The sequence below is a fragment of the Vidua macroura genome, chromosome 7, assembly GCF_024509145.1.
Source record: "Vidua macroura isolate BioBank_ID:100142 chromosome 7, ASM2450914v1, whole genome shotgun sequence".
NCBI lineage: Eukaryota > Metazoa > Chordata > Aves > Passeriformes > Viduidae > Vidua > Vidua macroura.
In genome coordinates, this window is record NC_071577.1 from 13,606,243 (window position 1) to 13,633,808 (window position 27,566).

Sequence of the window (27,566 nt, forward strand, 5' to 3'; positions counted from 1 at the left end):
ATAATTATTATGTTTGCCTTTAGACATGAGACTACAGCAAATAGAAAATCATACCCTTTGCTAATCTCAAGATACTGAAAACAAATGTCTGAATCCTGGTATTTCTTGTAGTTTCACAAACAGTGGCATGCTGATGTTTGCCCATTTGACCTAATTAATTTTTTTTTCTATTTAAATCTGAGTGAAAGCCAAAATAATTCCTTTCTGAAATGCTTGAATTTTGGAATCTCATTCTCAGAGTTTTTTCAGTCTTTCTGGTGCAGCAATATTAGCTTAAAACTGCATCAGAAAAATTGTGTTCATCTCAGGCTTCATGTGCAGTTCCCTAGTAGCATTTCTTTATAACGAGAAACAAAGTCAAATGTGAAATGCAGGCCATGTGTTTCTGATTCTTCTGGTTTTGCTTTTACCTGGGGCGTGTGGAAGTCTGCAGGCAAGACAGTGTAATATAATATATATGGATGGATAGGAATCTCATTTGAAAATGAGATGTAATTCTGTAGAGAAGGTAGAAATAGAGAAGATGAAAGCATAGTGCAAGCTGCTACAATCTCATTAGATACTGTCATGGTTTAATCCCAGCCAGCAACTAAGCACCACCCAGCTGCTCATTCACTGCCTCCCCATGGGAGTGAGCTTTGAGTGGCAGAGCTTTGTATGCTGAGCCTGACATCATATGATACGGAATATCCCTTTGCTCAGCTGTCCCGGCTCTGTCCCCTCCCAATTTCTTGTGCCCCTCAGGCTCCTTGCTACTGGGGTGGAGGGAGAGGCAGAAAAGGTCTTGATGCTGTGTAAGAAATGCTGGCAGTATCTACAACATCCCTGTGCTATAGCTACTGTGAAGAAAATTAACTAAATCCCAGCCAAAACCAGTACAGGTACTTAGCATTTTTTTTTTCTTATTTTTTGACATTTCTCTAAAATTGTGATTCCTTTGTTCTGTCCATACCTGTCTAGCTTTTAGGAGCTGGGGGGTTTAGACTGAACTATTTGGAAATGAGAAAATGATCTGTAATTAAAAATAGAAAATAATTTAAATTCATATTCTGATGTTCTACTTCATGAAAAAATTTGAGTGACAAAATTGTGAACTCTAGTTTCTCTTTTAATAGACAAAGCTCACTCAGTGACTGGGATTAGAGAAGCATTGGCAATGGTCAAGTCAGTTAGACCTGGAATTCTTGGTTTGCTGGGGTAGTATTTCCTTAGAAAAGGAAACAGTTGCAGTGGGCAGAGGAGGAACTATGACCTTTTTTGGGATGTAGGAAAGCATTCATCCGTAAGCCTACAGATGGGAAATCCTCCCAACACCAGATCATTAGGTGCTGTTAAATGGGGAGTTTTCTGGTCGCCCTTCCCAAAGGTGCATTTTCAGATGTCAGAAGTGGTGGAGCAGGTGTTTCACACAGTCTCTACTCTGACACACTTTACTGTGACAGAGTATTTTAACAAATTGTATCTTTCTGGCAACCTTTATGCTTTCATAGACTACTTTTCCTCTCTTTGTATTTGCAGGGAGATTTTTTTGTTGTTGTTGTTAGGAGTGGGGAGCATCTGACAGTGTTTTGAAGTGTGAGATTTAAATGCGTCAGGTTTTGCAGCAGTGGCATGACACAGAGCTGTTGTTGTGATTCTTTGATGCTTGAGATGCAGGCAATCCCCCCCTCATCTACAATGCTATATAGAATGGAGTGTTTGTCAGCTTTACCTGAGGGTCTGGCTGGCTGGAAGGTCTCTGTGGGCCAAACACCTCTGATGCTGGTATCAGTGGGAAGGTGGTGGGCATTCTTTGGAAGCTTAACATAGCAGCAGTGGGGTTTCACTGCTGCTTGGAGACAGAAAGGGAATTTCTGTAAAGGCTGAGCAAGCAGCCACATACTTCAGGCTGTCACTTGAGCTCTGACATATTTTTCTGCAGTGGTTAAAGGCCGGTCCTGTAACTGTCTGCCTGCTGGACATTTCTGCTTACAATTAAGGTCAGCAGGACAGAGTATGTGCCAGCACTGTGGATGCCCTGGTTCAGGTTCGTGATAGCTTAAACCTGCATAGACTAATACAAATTGCTTCATTTGGTAGGGGAGAGAAGTAAAACTCTGCCAAAAGTAGTTCAGTCTTCTCTGCAGCATTCCTTTGAATGCTATTGAAAAGCTTCATTTTACAAGGCAAGTGAAATGTCTCATTTGGATGTGTGTAACAACTTTAGAAAAAACACCCTGTCAGTATTTGAGGTAACACGTAATGAGAAACTGAGAGTGATCTCTTGCTACAGGTAGTGCGTTTGGAAACTTGCATCAGAAATTAATGACCCATTTATATAAGGGATTTTGTAATTTGTTGGGTTGTTTTTTTTCATTAATTTCTTTTTCTTGGATGTCTTTCGGGATGATTTGCAGTGACATTTCAGGAGCAGAAATGTAAGCAGGAGATGGTGGAGAAAGACAAAGCATGTAAGCTGACATTCAAGTTCAGAATCTCTCATACACAGTATGTTTTCTGTGTTTTAAATTTAGTACTTGTATTAACTTAATCTTGGCCAGTGCAGAAAGTCTTTTGTCAGAAATCTTCAAACATTCTTTAGTATGCATGTTGTTGGTAGCATGTAAAGTACTGTTCTCCACTGGCTTTAGGTGCCTTTTGGGTTCAGCTGAAAGTCCTATTTTGATGTCCCAGAACTCTCACAGAAAGAAGCTTTGCTGAAGAACTGAGGATGAGAATGTAGCAGCTCAAACTTAGGTCCAAGTCTGGAGATAAAGCTTGTGAACTTCAGTGGGACTATTTTGTTCATAAAATTATGGATGTGCTGTAGTCTTTCACCACAGGATCAGAAACTAAGTAATTGCTAAATACTGAGATTAAAATAACACCAGGGAAAAAACACTAGTTACATTAGTCAATAAATCAGTTGGTGCTACAATGAGAAATTTAAATTTGTTAGCTATTACGTATAGCCATAAAGGATGATGCTTTTAAAAATTAGTGCAGCATTGACATTTTCTTTTTAATGTATCATCTGTATTTTCTGTAACAAGCAGTGCTGGACTGAGTTATATAAATGAGCAAGAGTTTTATAAATGTTATTTCAATTATCTGTCCTTGGAGAAGGTGAATGAAAAATAGCTTCAACTCAGTTTTAGCATCTTCATTTTGACATCTTCACACTGCATATTAATGAAGTGTGTGAAGTATAGAGAAATTGGTCCATTTGAAAAAGCTGGTATCCTCTTACTTCTTTATCTTAAAAGGGAAAGAAAAAAGAGAAAGGAAGAAAGAAGCAGAGGGTATGTTTCGTGTAGCATGCCAGGTCTGTTTGAAATAGCTTGCAGTTGTAGGCTAGCTGAATCAGCACCACATTTATTGGTGGAAGACTATAATCATAGTAACACCTGCAGTGTACAGCAGAGACACATCAAATTCTGGCAAGGTGTTGAATGAAGTTTTTATGTCTGGTTTTAAATCAAGTCAGAGCATTGCCACAAAGAATTGGTTAAGTAGTAGGGTTTAATCAGCAAAACTAATTTAAATTTCAATAATTATTTAGCCAGTATCTTTGAAGAAACCTTACTTGAGAGGCATGAGGCTTCCACAAAATATCATTATTTGGATTTATTTGCCTCATACAAGATGCAGTTTTAAAATGTACAATTTTGGTACAAAATTGATAATATATATGTTGAAAAAGAACCTGAGGATTTAAAGTCACAAAGATATTTTCCCATTACTTAGTGGTTTTTATAGATTAATTTATATATAGATTTAAGGCCAGAAGAGTTTGTTAGCTCTCTTAGTGAGCTTGTTTCTGTGTTGTGTGTTTGGTTCTTCAGGAACAGGTTAACTTTCTTTGTTAATGTTGTTATGAGGTGCTGGATCGGATTAAGTATATTTGAATTAGTATGCAAGAGTGCATTGATCAGTTGTCGCTAACATTACAAAATCTGCTCTGTACTAGATACAACAGCACACCAGTTGAATTCCTTAACTATTCCTTACCATACAGTTACCTCTTGAACAGAGAATAACACCCATCCAGCGTGGGTTTGATGTCACTAGATAGAAGCCATGCTTTTATGAGAAGCAGCAAGGGAGATGAAGATTTAGAGTAACTTCAGAGCTGACTTTTCCAGCCTGCATGGGAAAATTTATTATCTATATCTCATGTTCTTTGCCCCTTCGTCATGAGAAATAGCTGACAGCAAAAGACAAGAAGTACATTAAAAAAAAATTGTCTAGGGACTACAGGCTACAAGCATTTCTCAACACCTTTCTTTTGTTATTGGAACACACTAAATATTGGAAATGGACTTGCCCTGAACTTACTTTCAGAGTGATCTTCCTGCCTGCTCTGTCCAGATGTTTTTAATTCTGCTTCTAGCCTTTGGGTGGGCTTGACAAAGAAACTAATTTCAGCTCTTTCATTCTTGATGTAAGGAGGGGCAGGAAGGGCAACCTTCCTCTCTGATATACCAGCAGACAGTAAGGCCTTCCCAGTGACACAGTGGCTCAGCTGCCAGGAAGGCTTATCAAACATAGTGAGTCTTGGCTAAGCATTTGAGCCACTGACTTAATATAGGTAAAAGGTATTTGAGTTCTAATAGAGCATCTGTTCATGGTGTAGTAAGATGGAGATGGCACGAGCAACCTTACTTATTTCAAGCATGTCTTTTTAATAGCTGGCAATGGAAATGGTTACTTTTGTCTTTTGGCTCCTCATCAGACCAAAACTCAAATGAACTTCTTTTTCTTCTTCCTGTTATCTCTTCCACATATGCTTCCTCAACTCTCATCTCTTTAGTTAAAAAATGGATGCATACAGAAATTAATTATAAGATTTTAAAGTTGTCAGTGAATACTGCAAGAGAAGTGCTTAATTTCTGGAGTTTGAACTCTACTAAACTTCTGTGTTTCAAAGCAGAAGTTGATGGAGGATTCTTCAAGAGCATTAAAAGAGATTTAGAAGAATTTTTGGAATACATATTAGTTCTCAAATGGGAGAAAGGAGATGTTCCAACTTAAAAACTTAAAATGAACTTAGGGGTTAGTTTTCATATATCTATACCTTCTTATCAGTGTACAGTACAGTTAAAGAGAGTGACCAAACCAAGCTTGTATTTCATTTGACTGAGTCTTTGTTTGTGTGTGATTTAATTTTAAAATGTGAAGATTCAGCTCTGTTCCTTAGTGAAGTTTCAGGCAGTTAGTTTTGACGGTAGCAGGAACAGGCAATGGGACTTTTTTCCCCTGTGTTTAACTCTTCATCATGTGGTAGAGTGTCTCTCAATTACCCAGCCACATAACTGGAAATAGAAAGCATATTGCAGGATTTCTTAATCATATGCAAATTCCATTCATGTGCCCAAGTTTTCAGAGAAGACTTAGAGATTTAAATCTACAGACCCTGTTAGTTTCAGTAGGAGCTGTGTGACTAAATCCTCTGAATTAGTTATGAATTAAAAATAAACAACAAACAGCCATGCTGCAGTTGTCAGCCCAACCTCTTGGCACATTTAGCTGCTTTCTACGACTGTATTAATTGATAAAGTCTTTTGGCAAAAACTGAGGATGCTGGTGAATGAGAAAACAGGAGCTGTTGAGTTCATCTAAGGTACTCCTGCTCTTTATAGCCTCAGAACAGGGTATGGGAGACATGGCTGGGAGAAGTGTGATATGCCTTTTATCCAGATTCATAGCTATAAGGCATTTTTAGATGTGCTTGCAGAACTAATCTGGGAAAGGTAGGTAATTTACACTAGCTTTACCTTTTGGCAGGATTGAGCACTGCTGTGCAGGACATTGTGTTCTCATTTTCTCTAATGCTTACAGGTAAGCATATACAATTAGTCATGACAGGTGTAGCTTTGACAGGTTGGGACTAAAACCTCCAAATTAATCTCTTTGATTTTTTTTCTCATTTCAGAGACACTACTCTCCTCTGAATAAAGATGGCAGAAATCAATTCTCCTGTAAATATCAAGGAAAAGGTAGGTTCAAGTAACAGTACAGTGCAAACCAAAATTATATTTGCATACGTCTTTAATTTCTACTCTTTCCAACACTGTTCACGTACTGAACTTTATTATGTATTGACTCTGTGCATGAAGTTAAGTACGCAGACAGATATTGATAGGACTAATCTGAATCTTGCTTGATGAGAAGCATTTTTACATTTTTGCAGAGAGACTGTTTTGTCAGCTAGAGTTCTCTTATTCCTTTGTAATTCCTGTGCCCACTGATGCTGTGGAGAGCAGCACTTTGGGATTATTGCTGCTCTATGAAATGCAGCCATTGAAGAAACATGCCCTTTAGAAATAATTTTCTGCCAAAACATCTTGTGCCTATAATACTTAAAGCAATTCCTGAAAGTGCAGGACCTAAAAAGAGTAGATTACTTTTTCCTATGAAAGTATGTCTCCTTTTAACTGCATTCCATGTGCTTGAGTGAGTCTTCTCCATATCCTTGGCTAGAGCTAGAGCCTTGTCACCCTTTCAGGAGCAGTAAAGGACCTAAAGGTAATTAGGATATGAGGTAGGTCAGGAGAGCTTTTGTGACTGTGAAGAGATCATCTTACCATAGAATTTCTTTTGCTCTGTCTCTCCTTACAGGACACAGTTCCTTACCTGTTGCACTGCCCAGGTGCCTGTTTTTTGAGTAGTTTTACCTTATATTTGTTGTTAACATCTGTGTCGCTCATTGGGCTTGAGGATTTGCATGTCAGTATGAATCTCTGTCTTGGTGATTAATATTTTCCTTAGTCCTTAATAGAAGCACAGGGTTTTAAAATTGAGTTGCATGATGATTTTGCAGTAGAAAGTAATGTCACTGAATTCTTTTCCCTGGTGCCAGAGTGCTCAAAGGTAAACTACAGTAATTCCCAAAATACAGCTCAGTAAATCAGTTGAAGCTCTGCATATTCACTGTGTAGCTTGAAATTTATTATTTAAGTCAGTTTAACAAGTGCAGGATTTTACAAATCATGTGTTTGTCTTTTGCAAGTTTAAGAATGAAGAACTGCAACAGGAGTTTTATTCATGGTAGATGTCTGCTGTTCCAAGTGTGATATTTACTGGAAGTGCCCAAAATCAAATGTTTATGAGCATATGCATTTTAAGGCAGGAAAATTGGATCAATTCACTCTGTTATAAATTGTTCCACTCTTTATTCCTGCATCTTCCACCAGTATTTAGTGCCACTAAATGCCTATGCCAAATTGAAAACTTAGTTTAATAGCAATTGAAATTGTTTTGCAAAATCACTGGGTTTTATTCTGGACAACATAGATTAATAACCTAATGCATGAAGGGTTAGTGACCAAACAGCATAAACCTCATGCAGTCTAAATATTGCAGTTGAGAAGGTGGTGTGCTCAGAGAGCCATTGCACCTGGGCAAGTCCCTTGTGTTTTAAAACAGGATTGCAGTGGCTCTATTTGGTATCTTGTATTTGGTTTACCTATGGGCAGCAACAAACTGAGTAACTATGAAGCAACTGTAGCTTCAGGGGTCTTTGAGTGATGCACTAGAAATACAAGGAAAAAGTTGAACAAGTCCTGCAGAGTTGCCTTGGATAATATTTGCACGTAAACTGCTAAAACACGAGGATTTCATTTGCGTGTTTGAAAAGCAGACATAGTTACAGTGTGCTGGGAAGGGAGTCAAAATCACATCCCTTTCTCACTTAGCTTACAGAGCGTCCGTAGTCGTGCCTCACAACACTGAAGCAGAGTAAATGTAACGTTTACTTTTATCCACCTTTTGGGAGGCAATATTTTTGGGTAAAAACCCCAAGGTTTATAAATATAATACTTGTGCTGAGCTTCACAAATCCATTGCCCTCAATGTAAATACAAGCAGGCCTGGTTTAAAAGAACAGACTAGAATACAGTCCCTTCCCAGTTCTCCCTTTCTTCTACCTTAGAGCTTGCAGATCATGATGTACTTAAGACTTTGATCTTGCTAGGACTTGCATGAAGCCAAAGGAGCTGTACATCTGTACACAAATGCTTACTCATGTAAGTTTCTGCAAAAGTAGCACACAAGTTTCTCCTTACACTGAAGGTTGTTTCACTGTGATAAAACTCTGGTGAAAATCCCATGCAGATTTCAGCATGTTTTTTCTTTTGTTTGGGGGCAGAGCAGGAGTTGTTTGGGTAATTTTTTTTCCTGTGGTGTCCTTCTCCATGAACAGCTTCTAGTTATTCAGGAAAGTAAAACCTCTGCCACAGTTTTAAAAGTGGTGTGAGGCCAGTGCAGACATTTTGGACATTACGCTCACACCCAGGCTCTGTAAAGCCCCACCCCTGAATTTGAGTCATAAGAGAATGCTACTGTGGTAGTGATACTTGTATAATTCATTCTTGGCATTTCAGCTGAAATAGTTCATAGAGTCAATAGGTTAAACATTCTATTTTGTATCCTTTTTTCTGCCCCAAGAGATTTATATAAATGTTGGCCTGTGATGTTAGGAAGGCTAATGAAAGTTTCCATAGTTGGCAGAGACTCCTGCAGCTGTGATACTCTTGTGGGGGAGCCAGGACTGTTTCAATTACCATATTTTCATGCGCATAACCCACAAATTTTCTGGAATAACCTAAGTTCTGCATTTCAGCAGACACAAAGGTCATTAATTGCGTGCATAACTAGTATAAGAAGTTTACCATCAGGACCTCTCTCAGAATAATTCCCTCTGCCCTGACCCTTGCTCTAGTCTTCCTTCACAATACCACTCTCCCTCTTACCTCTGATACCACTCATAATCATCTCTGTGCCTGCAAATAATTAAGGACTTCTTTTTTGTGTGAGGATTTTCAGAGATGGAGTGTTATACATAGTTCAGATCATATGCATAAAAGTTCACTTAAAATGAGCTAAACTCATTGGCTTGCATCCAAAATCCATAAAATCAAAGGAGGTATTCAAGCATTAACCTAGTACATCACCAGAAGAGGTGTTGAGATTCTGAATTATAAGGCTTCCAGAGAAGAAGCAATTGGAGTGAGGAAGACAAGTGATGTATTGTCTCTTGCAACAATTAGGCCCTCTTAATTTAACAAGAGAAGAGTATCAGGCACTCCCCAGAATAACCATTCATCTCTGGCATGTGACTTTGGTTTTGATCCAAAGAAATATCAGGAATTGTTTAAACTTAAACTTTAGACTTTTTGGGCCCATCTTTTTTTAAAAAAAAATTTTTATTTTTTTTTATTTGCTGTAAGATCTGCTGTCAGCTGGAATTAGCAAAATACTCATTCAGATGAAATTTCTCCTTTTGAGATTCTGCTAGGAGTGATGTTTTGCTGAAGTTCTCCTGAAAGGCTTGCTTTCTTATTTGTCATTTCAAGTGTCAGAGCTGGAGGAGCAGATGGGCAGCACTGCAAGAAGGAAATTTCATTCAGATGTGGTTTTGGAGGTTTCACAGTTTTGTTTGCATTACACCATAAATGTGGTTTTCATAAGCAATAGTCAGCATGTAAGGAAAGAGTTAGGATTTAGAGTGGAAGGAATGGAAGTAGTATGTAAATACGAAATCATGCATTACCAAAGCAGATAGTTTGCAATCTGTGATTTCACTTTCTCCTTAAAGTTGACCTTTGCAGCTGTTCTTTGCCCATGTGTTGAAGTAGATGGACTGTTCAAAGACCAGAAAAGTTGATCAAAATGCACTTTTGTCACTTGATGAGCCATTTAACTTGGATTAAGGATATCGCAGACTCATGTCTGTAAATAGTGTTGTCATCACTCAAGTAGAACAGTTCTTACTAAGCCAAACTTCTCAGGAATCCTGAAATAACATATTAGAATGTCTTTCTATTTGATGGATAAGGGTGAAATAATAAATCCATGACCAGTGCCTAAAGAAGTTTACTGCAGCAAGTAGAACTTTTTTGGGGCTTACCTTCTGATCATTTATTCCTAGTATGAGGGTGATGAACAGATCATGTAGCAGAAAGGCACAGATCTGATCAAAGCTGTCATTTTGCTCTAAGAGGATATTAGCAATACTTGTTCAGTTTGTCAGGATGAACTTAGTAAAGCTTCTGGAAAAATATCTCCAATGTAAGAAATAGCCTCTTAATACAACCAAGTCAAATTGTATTCATGAAATATGTTTGTGCAGAAGTTCAAAACCTTTTTAAAAATTCTATCATAAAGTGGTTTTAAAATGCATTTTCTTGCTTACTGTAGCCAGGACATCTGCTAATGCTAAATTCCTAGATTATCAAAACCAGCAGTGTTCTGCTGGCAGTCCTTCTTCCCTGCTTCACTTGCAGGATTTGGGAGAATTTGGGGGTGTAATGGAATTGAATGATGTATATGTGTACATAAAAATTTGCTACTGACATGCAGTAAAAGTAAAGTAGGAAATGTCTTTGTTTATTGATAACCATACTTATAAATTAATTTAGTTCTTGACTTAGAGAAAATCTGTTGCTCTTAATGTTTAGTACAAAGTGAAGGTGGATCAGCATTAGTTTCCTAACCAAGCATGAATTAGAATATTTCTAAGGGACCATAATAGTAACTTATTTCAAGGGGATTAGAGCAGCTGTGTTTAGGGGTTTCAGAACAGCCGTGAGCTTTCAGCAAAGAAGTTTAATTTGTCACTATGTCAGAAATACATAAACAAACTCTCTGAACCCCGGATATGTTACTTATTCACCAGAAACATCCTCTTTGAGATGATGCCAAGGGGGACCAGATGGAGCAGAGCAGCAAACAGGCAGTGATTGAGTCCATGTTGTTACAGTTGCCTGGGAACCATTTGAAACTTGACAGAGAAAGTAAAGGGCTTAGAGGAGTACACATCACTGTCAGCTTGGTTCTGCATGTGGAATAGGTAATCTGGTGTCACAAATTCCAGGCAGGCTCTGTTTCTTTTTGAGCTTGACTTACCTGGAAAGTCTTGTGAGATGGGTGTTTATGAGGACTTAGAGTAAGCTACCATGAGAGGGTAGAATTCAGCATCCTTTCCTGTGTGCTATATTCCTCAGAAGTAACCTGTTACTGATTCATTTTATATATATATATATACACATGTATGTGTGTGTGTGTGCATATATATATATTTTTTTTTTTTTTAGGTGACCCAAAAATTTGCCCCAAGTGAGATGTTTAACAGTAATCATCAGAAAAATAGTCAAGTAGTCAAGTATATCTGATCAGACCTTTTGTTCTGAGGTAGACACTTATCTGAGGGCACTTGAAACCTTTTTCAATTTTGATTCCACTTCTGGGCAATCTTCAGCATTTGTTGTAAGAGACAGATAAAAACATCCTCATGACTGGAATTTTGGTCCTGATGAGACATAGTCTGGCTCAAATTGCAGCAAGCATTAGCAGGACTTGAGCTCTGGATTGTGGGTTTAAATGGAGGTGGACCTGGGTTCTGACTTTCATTTTCTTGACTGTATACAGTTTTTTTCAAGATCACAGATTGATATTTTAGATCTGTGTTTGCTTCAAAGTAGTTTTTGTAAGCTGAAATTCTGAGAAAGTTTTCTTAGTAAACAAAGTAATATGCTTTCCTGTTAGGCTGCAGGAGGGAAAGCCCAGGAATTCAACTGCTGTCAATGACAGAGTCTCAGCTAATGCTGACATTAATAGCATTAATTATCTGTGGTTCTGAAGGTATGTTACTGAATTCTCTTGGTGTCTGGAATGCTGTCTAGCATCCAGATGATGACAGTAGCTCACTGGAAATCTACGCTGGATAAAAACAGGATGTTTCACAAAATAATTAGTCTGGTAATGCTGTTTCTCCTATGATCAGGTTTCAGTAAGTAGGAAAAAAAATGTTTTCTCCCACATAAATGGAAATGTAATAAAGTAGACTGCTTTGTTAGCCTTTGCAGAATGGCATTAATGCAGTACTATTACTGTTAAGAGATTCTTTTCCTCTGGTACTTCCTTTCATACTTTAGGATGCTAAATATTTTTAAAGGAGTTTGTTGTTGAGAAGTCATAAATACCAGATGATTGTAGTTAATCTGTTTCTTGCATGTTAAGAAGATGAATATTCTTGCTGAGTTTGAGGACTATCAGTTTAGAGAGAGAAAGTTAGGAGTTCCCTCCTGCCCTGGCATCATCCTATCACATCTGTAATAAAAATGAGCTCTATACAGTTTTTTGGATTGGGAAGTGATGGACTTCTTTCAAGCAGCTGGAGGTTTGTAAGCAGGTGAGGTGTAATGCTGTACTAGCGCAAGGGCTGTTTTATCACCTGAGCTAGCAGGTGAACCAGAGAGGAGCCAGCATACCTGGAGTGGCTAGATCCAGATCACATTGAGCCCACATTGGACTTACACATTGAGTGTAAGTCCACCTTGTCATCTTGCATTTGTCAAGCATTCCTGGAGCTTTGATATGCTTCTGTTCATCACAGTCTGTGTTAGATCTCTTAATGACCTACAGCTGGAGAAGTGCATTTGTGTCAGGCCTGTGCTGTCAGGAAGTTTCCCATCCCTCCTTTTTTTATCACTAGGTCCCTTTCTGGAAACAAATGGGACACTTTTTGCATAAGGGGACAGAGTTGAGCTTCAGAAATCTACATATATATTTGAAATCAGGGTTAAAGGACTAAGGGGTAGAATATCAGGGACCTTGAAATTTGCATTTCTAGGTGAAGGCTGTCATATAGCCTGGTCTCCTTCCATATACCTTGTCTCCTTTCATATACCTTGTCCTCCCAGATACACTGTAAGGTCACAATCTGAGTCTTGTTAGCACATGTCAGTAATTTCTGTCCAGAAATTGCTGACATTTTCATTACTTGCGTACAACAGTTCCAATGTATTCTGGATTAAAACATTTGTAAAACAGTGCATGTGTTGTAGACTTGTTGTCTGGCACACAGATCTTTGTCTTTGAAATTCCAGAAGAAGTATGGTAACATGATGCCGTTTTGTTCCTAAAAATTTACAAGACAAAATACTTTGTTTTGGAGCAAAACATTTTGGGATCTCTGTTCTTTTGGTTCTGAACTGAGATGGTTATATATATGTATGTATGTGTGTGTATTAATTTTGATGCATCCTATTGATTGCAAATTTTAGTTTTCATGTACTCACATAAATCACCACACAAATCTGGAAAGGAGAAACTTTATCCTGTAGGTATCCTGGGTATCACAGCATACATACATGCATAAGAGAAGCAGATTTAAAAAGTCTAAGCAACTTCTGATTTGGGATTTCCTAGGTCTTGGATGCTTTCCTTTGCAATCTGATGTTCTTTTCCTGAGGAATTATTTTCTTAAACGTCTCAAAATTTTATATTTTCCAAATAGATAAACAAATGCATTTTTTGCGCAACAGTCAACAAAAAAATATTGTTGGGTTTTGGCAGTAGAACTGTTGAGCTTTACAGTATATTAATTCCCTAGATCAAATTTTTTAGTAGTCCAACTAAACCAGGGCTGTGTCCACAGTGTTGTCATATGCTAAATTTGTTTTCTCTGTACTGTTAAGCATTTTTCCTGAGATCATCATCCTGTTTTGTTTTTTTTTATCTTCACAACTAGAATGTTTCCACAACCTTTTTGTATTTAATTATAGTATTAGTTGGATTCAACATCGTTTAGCTTTTAATTCTCATTTTTCTATAATGAAAAAATTCTTAACAACGATCACACAGTACAAACAGAAAGTCTTTGGTTGATTTTGTAGTCTAAAACATAGCCTGCATGGTTGAGTTCTTGTGTGTCAAGTGTCCTCTACCCTACAGATATTCTTCTTGTGTGGTGAGTTGCCTGATCCTCTGAGTGAGGTCTTAGCCTCACTTGGTTGTTTCCAGATGCTTCCTGAGGCTTGCAGACCTTTCATAGCAAAGTAGGACCTAGGAGCCATGTGAGATCCTTGTGCTTATGTTTAAAGTTGGTTAGAATATTCTAGATATTCCTTTTACTAGTTTTCCTGTAAGCAGTTACCACAAGGAGATTATGCAATTTTGAGTAGGCAGAGAGACGATTCACATGATTGTGAAAGAAGAGGGGAATTTTTTGTGAGAACATGAAGATGTAATCCACATGGTGAAAATACTTGAGAGCTACGAGCTTGAACATAAAATGACTGCAGCTTGTGGCCTGCTCTACCTTTGTAGACACTTTGGCAAAGTGTCTTTGCCAACTTTTATTGTGGAGCCAGCTCGGTTCACACTTGTTACCGTTTTATCAGTAAATAGCATGCCTGTGCCCACAATCACTGGATTAATTAACTCCTTTTTCCAGTGCATTCTCTTCACATCCTATTGATTTGGGTTCGTTTTCACTTGGCTGCCTGCAGTACATAGCGGAGAGCTATACTCATTACTTCCTTCCCCATGCATGCATGTCAGCTGAAGAGAGAAACTTGAGCAGACAGGGGATTTTCTGCATAGTTTCTGGCAACACCCACATCTGGTTCAAGCAGTCCACTTGTCAGCCTAGTCTGTATGAACTTCAGCATAAAGTTACTCCTGTTCAGTAGATACTCTAAAGCAGCCTCTGTTGGCTGGGGACCGAGCTTGTGGGCTGGCCTGGTTCAGTCATAGCGTGGCAGCATTAGACAGACAATGGGATAGGCCTGTGGGAAAGGGTCCTTGGGAAGTAGACAAGCACTTCAACTCCACTGCCTAAATTATGGGTTTGCCCTGGACTGTCCAAGGCTAGACTTGCTACCTGAGAGGTACTGTGGGCAAATGTGAAGCTGCAGAGAGGGGTGTGATGAGATGATGGACAAGAGCACAGTAAATCATCCTAAGTAGCTGTACTAACATGTACTGAAGCCTAGCATGAACCTTTTGCACTTCTGTCACTGAGTCCAGTAGGCATCAGGAATCTGAGCTGTCCCATTGAGAGAACATGCCGTGATTCCTGGTTTGTGGTAGTATACAGGAACGGGAAACGCAGTGGTTGAGGAATGGGGTGAACGTACTACAGCAAAATAAGATTTTTTGGTCAAATCTGAGCACTTGAGTTCTCTCAATCACCTTCTGATGTTCTTGTTGATGGAGAATCCATAGAGATTGTCCTTCAGCACCTAACTGGGCAGCTAAGACAAGGTAGTGTGAATACTTTTGCCATGTGAGCCAGCCTAATGCCCTTAAACAGCTCTGCCTTAATGTATTACTTTTTCGCATTTCTATTTCACAGTACAATAAAAAGACCACACTGCTTCACAATTAGCATGATGACATTGGGATGCAGTAAATAAAGTACACCTAATCAAGGATGTATTCCCACAGAAAGATGACAAAAGAGGGTGCCGTATAAACACTTGCAGGACAATAACAAGTTTCTGATTGTAAATACTTGCTGGATATCTTGACAGGGAAGCTCATAAAGCTAATTTGGAACAGCTAAACTGGTTTGGCAGTCTCTCATTTTTTATCATAGGCTTTTGTTTTGCTAATTATGTTTAAATATTTTTATTTTGGTCTGATCTAGTAAAATTTTTATGGCATTAAAATAGCAACAAAATTTCATGTAACTATTTGCTTTCAGCTATAATATATAGGGGTGAGAAAATAAATTATAATGTGATTCCAGTAGGAATATTTTATTAAAACATCCTGAGTTGAATTCCATTTGGTATCATTGAATACTGACAGTATAGCAGTAGCAAATGCTGTGAAATTTAAGCATTGCATGCCAGAGTCATCTGTGGGTGTAACACCTCATCCATCAGCAGTTTCCCAAAGGAAGCATTTGGCATCCCATGTCCTTTGTTCAGGATTTTGTTACACAAGCTTCCTGGTCACTTATATATGGAACAGCAAACTGAAATCATGTTGAGCAGCCACTAGAACTTTTAAAAATTATATTGTTCTCTTTTAGCCTCTGACTGTTGTTATGCATATGACTATTTTTCAGATGCCAAAAAAAAAATCAATCATAACTTTGATGTAGTAAGGCCATGCGAGAGCCTTGTTGAAGAAGTTGTGTGCTCACTAAAATTTGCGTAGGTGATATGTTGAGACACTTGGCAGCAAATAGACCATTTAGGAAAGAAGCATAAGGCCAAATTCTGTCAGTTGAATTAAGCTAGTTCTTCTGCTGTGACTCAGAATAGGATTTGTTTCCAGGATTACTGGCTACCAGTTCTGTGATTTGATGTCATGAAGAAATTGCTTCGTTATTTGCATGGCTGGGTGAGGATAGGATAGGTATTGCTTTGTGCAGATAGATACATTGCTGTGTGCTCGTGAGCACGTCAGTGTAACAGGAATTTATATAAACATGCATTGGCACAGAGGTACCTTATAGTCTAAAGGAGTATGATAAATTCATATGATTGTCTTCCTTTACTTACAGATCAATGCAATCCGATCAATTGTTCCAAACAAAAGCAATAATGAGATAGTTCTGGTGTTGCAGCAATTTGATAACAATGTTGACAAGGCTGTTCAAGCTTTCATGGATGGTGAGTACAATGTACCTTTTTCACTAATGCAGGAGGAATTCAATCACATGCCAAAGTATTTGTTGTCTCTAGTGGCTCAAAGTATATTCTGTGGTTCTTCTGAAATCTGATGTGTGGAACTTGTTAATTATAAAAAATTGGTCCTCCTGTCTGCATCTTTGCTTCTTCTCAATACGAGTTTGACATGGTTGTTCATCTGTTCTACGTGACTTTGCCATTCTTGAAGCCATTCTTACTGCAGACCTGCTTCTTTATTCTGCATGAAAGTTAATGCTTTTTAAAGTAATATGTCAGGAAATTATTCACTACTGAAGATACAATAGCTAAGAACAATTTCGGATAGTTCTGAAGCACATAACCAGGCCCCTAAACCCCTGAACTTGATGCATACATTGACATTCAAACCTCAATCTTAATTTTGCAAATAACCTTGACATTTATAATGGCTGAACCAAGACTCCAATGAAAGTTCGAGCCATTTAAACCTGGACCCATGTTTGTATTTTGCATCATGAGACCACCTCTAATGAAAGGTCACTTACATTTTAATATCACTTTCCTGGTAAATATATAAAGTCAAGCGTTTTGAACTTCTCGCCAGTGTTTTGAATTTCTCACCAGAATCGGTGAGAAACCCTTTGCAGAAGTAATGGCATACCATGAGCAATCTTTTTCATAATTTCTGTAGCTTGGGGTTACATAAATGATAGAAGTTCATTGGTCTCAAATGGCCCTGTATATCTTAAAAACATTTCATTTTTCCTATCTCAGCAAGTTGTTTAATTCATGCCTATTTTACTTCAAAATATTTTTGGGTTTGATTTGGAATAACTTACTAAAATGTATTAGCCAAAAAGCATCATCGTATACTAGGAATTACCAATATGCAAAAAAGCAGGTGCAAGCAAACTGGACTGTTTATAAATATATCAAAATTCTTCCATCAGATCTTTATGGTTCTTTTTGCTTCAAGGCAGTTGCACAGACAGTTACATTCTGAGGGGATGTATTGAAATTGCATTTGTCTGTGCACACACACAGAGAAAAAGGAAAGTGTGATGCATCTAATGAACAATAATTTTGTTTTTCTGTAATGTATGTCCTGGGGAAGGTAGTGGAGAATTGTTTGATGACTATTCAGCAAGTTGCTTTCCCTTTATTTTGTTATAAGTTACCATAGCTTGCTTGTGACTTCTGAATTGTTTCCAGTGGTTCCTCAAAAGGGGAAGTGCTTTCACAGCCATGTGTCACCACCTGCTGTAAGGAAGAAACAGGGCAAACACAAGCTTTGCAAGAAGGGCAATAAAGTCATGAAGAAAAGCAAGCTGTTACACCTGAGTTCAGATGATCTTTGAACTTCACCAGTTCATGATTACTGTTCAGAAGTCTTTGTGAGGGAGTATATGAAAATTGCTAATATTTGTTACTGTCTGGAAAGAGCAGAAAATATACGTATCCACGTAGTTGCCACTGTGGGTAGAATGAATAATTGAAATATTTTTTCACATGAATGACAAAAATTGCTAATATTGAAATAACACTCGCTGAGAAGTCCTACAATGAAAAACATTGGGGTGGCCATGCTGAGTGGAAAGGTTGAGCCACCTCCATGCAGTGCTTCTCTCAGAGGTGCTACTTGCTAAATCAAGAAGTATTCAAATTTAGTTTCCTATCCTGCTTCATATCTGGAGTGACATTTAGGTGATGCCTCTTTTACGAATTTTATTCTATATGTGAAATTTTATTTAAATGGAGGAGGGTTCAATTTGCTATGCTAGTTTATCTAATTAAGCATAATCAGAAGGTCTGTTCAGCTGCTTTGTAGAAGTGTTCAGGAAAATATAGTGGTGGATTCAAATGAGGGCTTTGGGATTTGGACAGTTAGTGTATTTCTAATTGGAAGAAACAGAAGTTAGCTGGATGCATCCCCAAAGTAACTCTCAGCATGCATAGTATTCACAGGGAAGCAAAGCAAAGACCACCAGCCAACATATAAAGGATGTTGGTTGCTATTGTGAAAACAGTTATCAAAGCTGTCACATGAAATCACATATTTTCAGCAGCATGGAGTAAAATGGGGAGCACATGTTTATTACTTCATACAGAAACATGGTGCCTGTCAAAAGATGATGTACCTTTAGGAGAGGGAATTGTACTTACATGTATGTAAGTGTGTGTGTAACTAATTGTAAATACATATATAGTTATACACAAAATAGAAGTTGTCTTAGCCTTCTATCTGCATTGCCGTGTCATCTAGGAAATAAAACATGGCTTTGATGGATTCCATGCAAGTTTTTTCACGATTTAACAGATTTGGCTTAGCAAGATATGTAATCTTTCCTATTGTGTGTGACAGGCTCACCATACAATCTTGGATCTGGTTTATTGTGATAGAAAAGTAATTTTGGTACATCTGAAAACGTCACATGTCTTTGGTTGAATACAGGTTGACAACTCCTAGTGGTCTGAAAACAGCAATTCTTCTTAATTCTAATATCAAGATTTCGCTGAAAGGATTGAGAAGAATGGCTGAATATGAAATCCACTTGAAAAGGCAAATAATTGAGTATTTACTAGATTTGTGATGTGATGGTAAAGTGATTGTTCAGTTCAAGCAGAAGACCTTTAACCTGCTAGCGATTAAAAATATTATTGTAGCAGATGCTGCCATAGTAGTTTGGATGACAATTCAGACTGCATGCTTATCATGAGATCTCTTTTCAGCATTCGGCTACAGGAGAACAAAATGATGATGTTAATTAGGAGAAGAGTTTTCTTCTAACATGGCAGCAGGCACTGGTCTGACCAAGGCTCTGCCTAGTTTGTTCCATAAATTTATCTAAGCAACTCATTATGGCTGACAGGCAGAATTTCAAGTATAACTGTAATTACTTTTGAGTATAATTGTTTATCATTCTTTTCTGCCAGGCTTAAGTTTACTGCATTTGTGTGATGCAGATTTTATGCAAGAGTCCACAAAATTACTCTTTTGGATGCTAATTCTTTACTTTTCATACTCTTAAGTCTTCTGAAGATGACGGGTAACACATAGAAAATACGTGATAAAAATGCCAAAAGTTTTTAAAACTTTCAGATGCTCAGGGTGGATTATTTAGTGTACTCACTGTTGACTCTGGGTGCTGAGATACTTTGCTTTTCAGGTAAGAGATTTGAGTGTTCATTTTTCTGGGTGTTATGCTAGTGTTTTAAGTTAGGCACACAATCACTTTTTGCAATTAAGTGCATAAAAAGCCAGTAGTGCCAAGCAGACGATCCAGTGTAAGCAGTGAAATCAAAACAGGTAACTGAGAAAGAGAAAGGCAGCAATGTCCATTTTGTTCTCCCCACATAAGAGAATTCACAACAAATTGAAATGCTCCTCATCTAGGAGACTAGAAACTGATCATGAACACACTGGTTCTTTTTCATAGCTGAACTTTTGTTGAAATGTTTTATCTTTCTCTAGGCAGCGCAGCTCAAGTTCTAAAGGAATGGAATATGACAGGGAGAAAGAAGGTAAGAACTTGCTCTTGAGAGTCAAGGCATTTAAATCATTTGTCAGCTGTCTGTACTTGAATTGTGCTGCTTTGGGACAGTACTTGGCCTTTTCCAGCACAGGTGATTTAATTCACTCCTGTAGACAGTACTTGAAAGCAAATGTGTGTACTATTTTTAGTCCTATTGTTGTGTCATTGTCTCACTAATCCCATTCTGAGTGAATTTCTGGGACAGCACATGTGCGTACCTGGGTGTGGGACTCTGGACAAGCACAGGACAAATCCCAAAACAGCCCATGCACAGAAACACTTTTAGTAAGAAACTGTATCCTGGATAGTCACAGCCACTTACAGTGCTCAATTTACTGATTGTATTTTGAGTTTGTATGATTTTCATTGAGTGATGTCTCTGTTCTTGTGATATTTCTCCATTTAGAATAATAGGAGAAAAAGAAGCAAATCTAAACAGCACCAAGGCAATAAAGATCCTAAAAACAAGAATAGTGGACCTGACAAGGCATCTCAAGAGCCTCAGCGAATAAATGATTGTCATATGAATGGATGCCCTAAGGACAACTCTGGCCGTGGTTCTGCCAATCAGAAACTGGAAACCACTTCTCTTGAGAACAAAGGCTCTGCATTTGTAGGGTCGGCACTGGACTCTCCAGAAATCAGAGGTCAGTTCCTCTGACAGAGAACGCATTTCCAACTGGCAGTAGCCAAGCCTTCATTGACATAAAGATTATGGTGTTTTTACTGCCATGAAGATGTTGTAAAGATGTTTTTGTGGAAAAATAATGCACATAACTATCAGTGTCATGCCAATAGATTTATATCTGCACACTATTCATCTTGTAATATGTTTCCTTGTAAAATGTATTTCTTCTCCTATAGACAGTCCAGCTGATACAGAATATTACAGATAGAAATATAGAAGAATGCAGAGTTAGAAAGTGGCTTGAGTGTCAAATTGTTAGGAAAAAGATTAAGTCCCTCATATGGGGTAAAGATCTGAGCACTATGAGCTTATGGCATATTACTGGATTTCTTTATTGCTTAGTCCAAACTAGTCCATTTTTTCATTTTCTCATCTTCCCTACACAGGCTAGTCACAGTAGACCTCCACTGGCTTTTCTTAGCAGGAAAGGGAGGGCCTTTGTGGTGTGGAAAGGCACTCTGATAGCTTTTTAGTACATGCACTTAGTTTCTCACAGGGTCTAGTTATCTAGTTACCATTTCTGAAACTGGGAGGGGCAGTAACACAGAAGGTTCTTCCTCACTGTGGTTAAGTACAGAGTTAGGATTACACCACACCAGTGTGAACAAACTCGCTGCTCTGGGGCAGAAGCTGTGAATGCTTTTGCCTACAAGTTCATAAAACTCATATTTAGTTGTTGTTAGTACTTGTACTGTTTCTTCAGCCTCTTCACATTTCAGAAGTCTGCCAGGCCTGGATTATTGCTGCTGTTAGTATTTTCTTCCTGTGTCTTAAGACCTTTCCTTGAAATCCCTTTTTCCATGGTTGCAAATACAGGTCTCAAACCCCATTTTAAAGGAATGTGCCAAAGTAATAATTGTCCTGAAATTAATTATCTGCTGCTGCCAGTTAAATGCAGTAAAAACAGTTATGCAGGTTAACAACAAATTTCAGAAGATCAAATCTTAGGGACAGAACCTGAAGAGCCCTGGCCTTTCTTTATAGGTTAGCTGATTGATTGCTGGTTTCTATTTAGCTGTTAGAGTTATGAAGCAAGGACAGCCTCAACTGAGAATAGAAAGCCTTGATTTATAAGGAATGTTCTATTTGCATTAGTGTGAGATGCAGCCAGAGTTGAACAGGGTTAGTGGTAATTCACAGGAGTGTTCCTCAGTGTGTGTGAGACTGGCGTTGGCATCAAACCTTTGGCATGTTCAGAGCACTGCATTGGTGGTGTTTCTTGCTTTCACAGGTTTCTTTGACTTCTTTCATTACTTTCTTACATACTGTTTTATGCAAGATACCTTTTCTGTTTTCAGACTCAACCTTTTAAAAGCCCTTAAAAGCTGATTTAAAATGTGAGCACTGATGTTCCTCCTTGTTCCTCTGGTGTTACATGATTGCCATTAAATATACCAAGATGCGCTTTCCACCTGCCCTAATGCCCAGCCAGGGCAGAAGGAAGTCACTAGTTGATATGCTGTGCCTGTCCATGTGATATCCCTCAACCCCAGCAGTGTTTATCCCATTCCATGGACTGTAATCCAGCTGTTAATCTGACAAGTGCCTTTTCTCCAGACAACATGCATCATCAGTTGAATAAAGTGATGCATAAAAAGTATCTTCAGAATGAAGAATCATTCATTCATTGAAGTGAGTACAAAAATTAGAAACATGAGTTAACACAACAGATCACTTTCTATGTTTGTTTCCTTAACTAAAATTCATAGTGGCAGTAATAGCTGGCCTTGCCTGTCAGTTTTCACAGTCATGCTTTGGCTGCTTGTTCCTCTGTTATGATGCTAGTTTCTTGAATCCTTTTGAAGTTTTGGAAAGAGGAAACCAGGTTGTCTTGTGGCAGCCAAACAGTCTGAGGCATTGTTATCCCTCTGAAGCTGTTGAACCCAGCAGCCTAATCTTTGACATACTTTCATTTCCTGCTTGGTTCCTCTAGCAGCAGCTTTTGATAGAAATCTGTAGTCAGGAAAGGTAAGTATTTCAGGTAGGAATGTTTAATCAGTGCTTTTAAAATGCTTTTAGTAAAATTAGGAACATTTTTTTTTGTGTGTGTGTGTGCTATATATATGCATATTTGGGCAAATACTGTAATTGGTAGCATGCTTTTTATGTCATGAGGTGTTTTCCCCATTGGCATGATGAAAGAGTTGATTTTTTTACTGAGTTTTTCTTTTATAAACTGTTGAAATCAGGAAGTGTTCCAATTAGTGTTTAATTACCAAAACAATTTCGTTTGTTGTCATAGCTCTCTGAGGTTCTGTGGAATGTGTGCCAGGAGAACACCATAAAGTCATTCTGACTAAACAGTAAGGCTTCATACCTTTCTTAATCTTACAACTCCCTGTTTTCTTCCTTAATGTTTTCTTTCAGACAGAGAACGAGAACGCCAGAGGGTATCTGTGGAATCAAACCCAAAGACTGTGAATGGAGTAGAACAGCATGAGCCCCTTCAATCATCAGTTCAACTCCAGTGTAACCTAGGCAGGCCAAAGTCAAAATCTTCCTCAGTTAAATCACCCAGTGTGTCAACCCAACTTGAAACAAAGACAGATGATTCAGTCAAAAAAAGAGGTAAGTTGGGTCTCTGGTTCCTGTGTTCTGGAGTCAAAAACAGCTGAGGCCTCTAGGAAAAAAACCTCTGAATTCACAAAAGTTAAAAAGAGATGTGTTGGAAAGTACAAGCAGAATTATAACAAAATGAATTAAACAGTTTATGCTCTATTTAACATACTAAACTGAATAATTTGAATTAATACTGCCTTTCTAATATTTATGTGATTTGGGGGATGCATTTCAGCAAACATGTTTAGAAACTGAAGAACACTAGGGAGGGACTATGAAAAAGTCGGATTTATGGACTTCAGTAGAATAAACTTCAGACTTCATTCTAATCTGGGCAAGTAATATGTTGAACTATTCCTGGTGCCTCATTCAGAAAAACTAAAACAAATTTTCTGACTACCGTGCAATTTTTGTTTTCTATTTTAGGGCCAAACATTGAAAAGTCAGTAAAAGACTTGCAGCGTTGCACTGTTTCTCTAACCAGATATCGTGTGATGATCAAAGAGGAAGTGGATAATTCAGTGAAGAAGATCAAAGCTGCTTTTGCAGAATTACACAGCTGGTAGGTAAATCAGCTGCAGGGATCCATCAGCTCCACTTAGAAAAGGGACTAATTAAGCCACTGGCATTAGTGGGGATGGGTCACTTACGCCCTCTTTGTTTGCAGCATTTGGTTTCATAAAAAAAACCATGGTGCCATTAAGTAATGACGCTCCTCACCAACCAGGAAGTAATATATGTATAATTTGTATACATGCATAAAGTTCTTTGAAAAAAACCTTAGATTTTCTTGCTCTTAAATTATCCATCTTGACCTAATTATTTTGTATCAGATTCAGTGGCAACATATATGAGCAAATGAAAGCTGTTCTAAATATCCTGTCTGGGATTTTCTGAAGTCTCTTTTACCTTCTTTAAATCTCTTCTTTCTATACTGCATCTTTAGTCTTACCTCCTTTGGCAGACAGTCCTTTACTGTCACTTCATGTCCCATCATCTTTGCTTCTTATCCTACCATTGTTCTCTTAACTTTCCCTCATAGTTCATACTAAGTTTCCCATCCATCATTTAATTTCCAATTTGTATCTCTAGTTCATTCTTTTTCCTCTTTTTTTTTTTATGTCTTGAATCTGTTTTTTAATATAATTTTGATACTGCTGATCTTCAGCATGTATACCTACGCCCTTTGAAAACTTACAGCAGAAATAATTGCTGTAGTAGCAAGTTGCATATTTGATATTTTCTTGTCATAGAAAAGTATTTTCTGCTTTGAGTTTCACTCTGCCTTGGTTAAGCATAGATGTCATATAAAACCTATGTATTAGACAATGTTGGATTAAATAGAAGAAATTATGTTAAAATGTACAATGCTTGGTTACAAATCAGAGATGAGTGAAAAACCTTTCCCCTTTAATTCAATCACAGTATTTTGTCAGTATTTTTATGAGCATATCTTATAAAAGAGCAGTAGTATTGGCAGAAGTTTGTTAACTTTGGACTTCAGTGGTGTAATCGTTGTCTTCAAAGATGCATCCAAAGTAACTTTAGGGCCATTGGGGCTCCACTTCTCTATGGGCAGAAAATCCAAGTGCTGCTGAGCTGATTTTGGGGAAGATTCTGGTTCACTGAGCCCCCAGTGTACTTTACTGTATAGCAGGGAGAGCTGTGTTTCTGTCTCTCCACTGAATATGAGCTGTGATCACCCATTGTACTAAACTCAGTAATGTTGTCAGGATTGCTCTGGAGCCATTACAGTGATTTTTGCTTATGAACTTACATGTAGTAATAATATTGTTGGGATATAAAAATTGAGCAGAGTTCATCATCTTCTTCCACCTTTTTTTGGTCATTCTCAGAGGGGACCTTTTCTCTGAGAAAACTATAGTTGGATCTCATTTGCTGAGTGGTTCACACTAACTTTTTTACTTTTGGTAGCAGTGTTAAAAATATCTTACACCACGTCTCACCTTGGCTGCAGGCAGTCACAGGCAATTCAGTCTTTAAGGAATTGTCACTCTGGTCACAGAACAGACTTAGAATTCTGCCATGATCTAAAAGTGCAGGAAGGTAGTAAGAAGGTAGTAAATTCAGAACTGAAATTCTTCATTTTTCATGTATTCATATTTTCATTATTCACATTTTCATATTCAAAAACAGTAAAGTGTATTGCCTAATACTAAAATACCCCAAAAGAGTTTGTAAATGCAAGTACGTAAACTTATGAAAATAGCCTGAAAAACTTTTCAATAGGCTTCATTTCATTTTGCCTCCTACCAGCTTCAGTGCCTAAATTATTGGAGTCTTCTGGAAGCTCTAGAATCTAACAGATCTGTGGTCTGAATATTTGTGCCTCAGCATAACATTGCAATGAGGACAGTACAATGTCAGGAGATGTTTATGGAAATCTCAGTGCTGGCTGTGTTGCATTTGGCAGCTCATAAGTCTAACATTTAGGTTTTTCTTCAAACGAATGAAGTAGATTTTTTGTTTAAACAGTAAACTGCCTGACTTTAACACCTTCTTTTGCTAAAATTAGAGAGAGTTTTGTGATATTTCTTATGATCTTGTGGCCTAAATTTTGAGGAAGATGGGCACAGCTATTTTAATGCCTTGTTTCCAAAAACTCCCTGACAACTGCTGTAGATTTACTGGATTCGGGTAGAAATCCCCCAAACCAGTGATACATACAGCTTCAGACCTCATACAAGGATCACATTGTATTCCTGAGCTGCATGGTGTAGTGTGTGTTATTTACATGGGAGTTTCCTTGCTCCAGAGTTGAACAAAACATCCCCAGTGCTAGCAGGAGGATAAGGTTTTAAGTGAGCATATTTATTACCCTCCTTTGGTGTGGAGTTTCACTGTGACACAGTCAGCTTGTCTGTCATGCAAAAATTAAGGAATTCAGCTAAACTGTTGCACCCAGAATGCTATGGAATGACCAGAGCAAGGGCATGATGTCAGGTCGCCATTGTGATTGTGATTCCAAAGCTTTTTCCAGATTCCTCTCCCAGTTCCTGCTGGAGTGTGGGATGGTTGAGATGGACTGCAGATACAACAGCCACCAAGTGCTGTCTGTGTACAGAACTGCCAGGAACACTGGAATGAGCTCAGTACTGCAATCCCTTCCTGTTACACACAGCTGTCACCACCTAAGGGGTTTTAGTAAAGCTAAATGAAGTCAGAAGCTTTTAACTTGCATTGCAGCTGAATGCTGAAACACATACTAATTTGTCTCTTTTGGGTTTACTTTTCTTCCTTTGATAATAGGATATGAGACCACTTTTGTGTCCTTTTTTGCTATCAAAGTTAGAATCAAAATTGCATTGCAAGACTCAGTAATATTTTTGACTTTCTGACAATCCAGTTTGGTTTTTTTAATCTTTCCTTATTTTACCAATCACAGAAAGAATGGAGAATGCAAAGATAAGATCATGTATCTTCCTCCTACTTCCAGACAGTAAATGAAACCATTATTATGGAGCTAAATGAATAGCACATGTGGCCTAAGATATCCTGAAAGCTTCAGCAGAAACATTCACAAGAACTTCTCCTTTTAACAGCAGAAACTATTGAGTGATAGCTGCCAGTGAGAAACCATGTTTCTCTCTGGCTGATTTTTCACAGCTTGACCTAGTCAATAGGGAAGTTAGTCCTGAACATGTAATATGCTACTATTTAAAAAAATAGTGTATACCCTCCCACAATCTGAAAAACAGTGCTAAGAAGCAAATGTGCTGTGAATCCCTGTAAAAGCTTGGGGGGAAAACAGAATGCTTACTTCAATTTTGACTTTGTAGTAAAATGGGGAAAATAAAAATCCCAGAAAGATATTTATTTAAAAACATTGCACTGGGCTTGCTTCCTCTTTCTTAAAGAGTCTCTGGAGTAATTATCTGTGTGCACAGAAGAAGTGATAACAGCTTGGATTTATTCAGTTCTTCTAATGCCAGCAGACTCTATAGCATTTTACAAGCTATGGGCTGGACCAGGCAGGGCACTTAGCCCCTGAAGAAGTCTTTCGCAGTCTTATGTGGATTGTGCTCCTGCTGTAATCCAGCATTCTGGTCACCCCTACTCTTGCTGGGCTTTCTGTGGCATTGCTTTCCCAAGGTTATGAGAGCACTTGGCAAAGCAAGCTGAAGGGCAGTGTTCCTCGGGCTCACATGGGCCTGAAAGTTAGGAGAAAAATCTTCTTCATAATAGTTCTTGATCCAGTATTTGTCCTCGTTGCATTCAGCTTTGCTGTGTGGTTTTCAGGAATACCTTGGTGTCAATGAGAACATAAGGTGCTTCTCTTACTACTTCAATATAAAATATATCAGAGTGTAGCCATGTCTCAGGGCACTGTAGAACACAGAAAAGAAGGCTACCAAATAGTCCTTAAGTTACAGGGGA

General features: G+C 38.1%; 1 protein-coding gene across 8 annotated transcripts in view; it reads left to right on the forward strand.

Annotated features, from left to right (window-relative positions):
• Nucleotides 1-27,566, forward strand: part of SPATS2L (spermatogenesis associated serine rich 2 like) — a 76,272-nt gene that overhangs the window by 30,686 nt on the left and 18,020 nt on the right. For 6 of the 8 annotated variants that reach the window (XM_053982688.1, XM_053982683.1, XM_053982687.1 and 3 more), the window contains 6 exons: nucleotides 5,915-5,978; nucleotides 16,283-16,391; nucleotides 19,861-19,910; nucleotides 20,328-20,568; nucleotides 22,977-23,177; nucleotides 23,595-23,730. In XM_053982688.1, coding sequence (XP_053838663.1) covers nucleotides 5,940-5,978; nucleotides 16,283-16,391; nucleotides 19,861-19,910; nucleotides 20,328-20,568; nucleotides 22,977-23,177; nucleotides 23,595-23,730 — 776 coding nt within the window. In that variant the 5' untranslated portion in view covers nucleotides 5,915-5,939. Of the gene's footprint in view, nucleotides 1-5,798; nucleotides 5,821-5,914; nucleotides 5,979-16,282; nucleotides 16,392-19,860; nucleotides 19,911-20,327; nucleotides 20,569-22,976; nucleotides 23,178-23,594; nucleotides 23,731-27,566 lie in introns of those variants that run through there. The other 2 variants (XM_053982690.1, XM_053982691.1) reach the window with 2 other exon arrangements.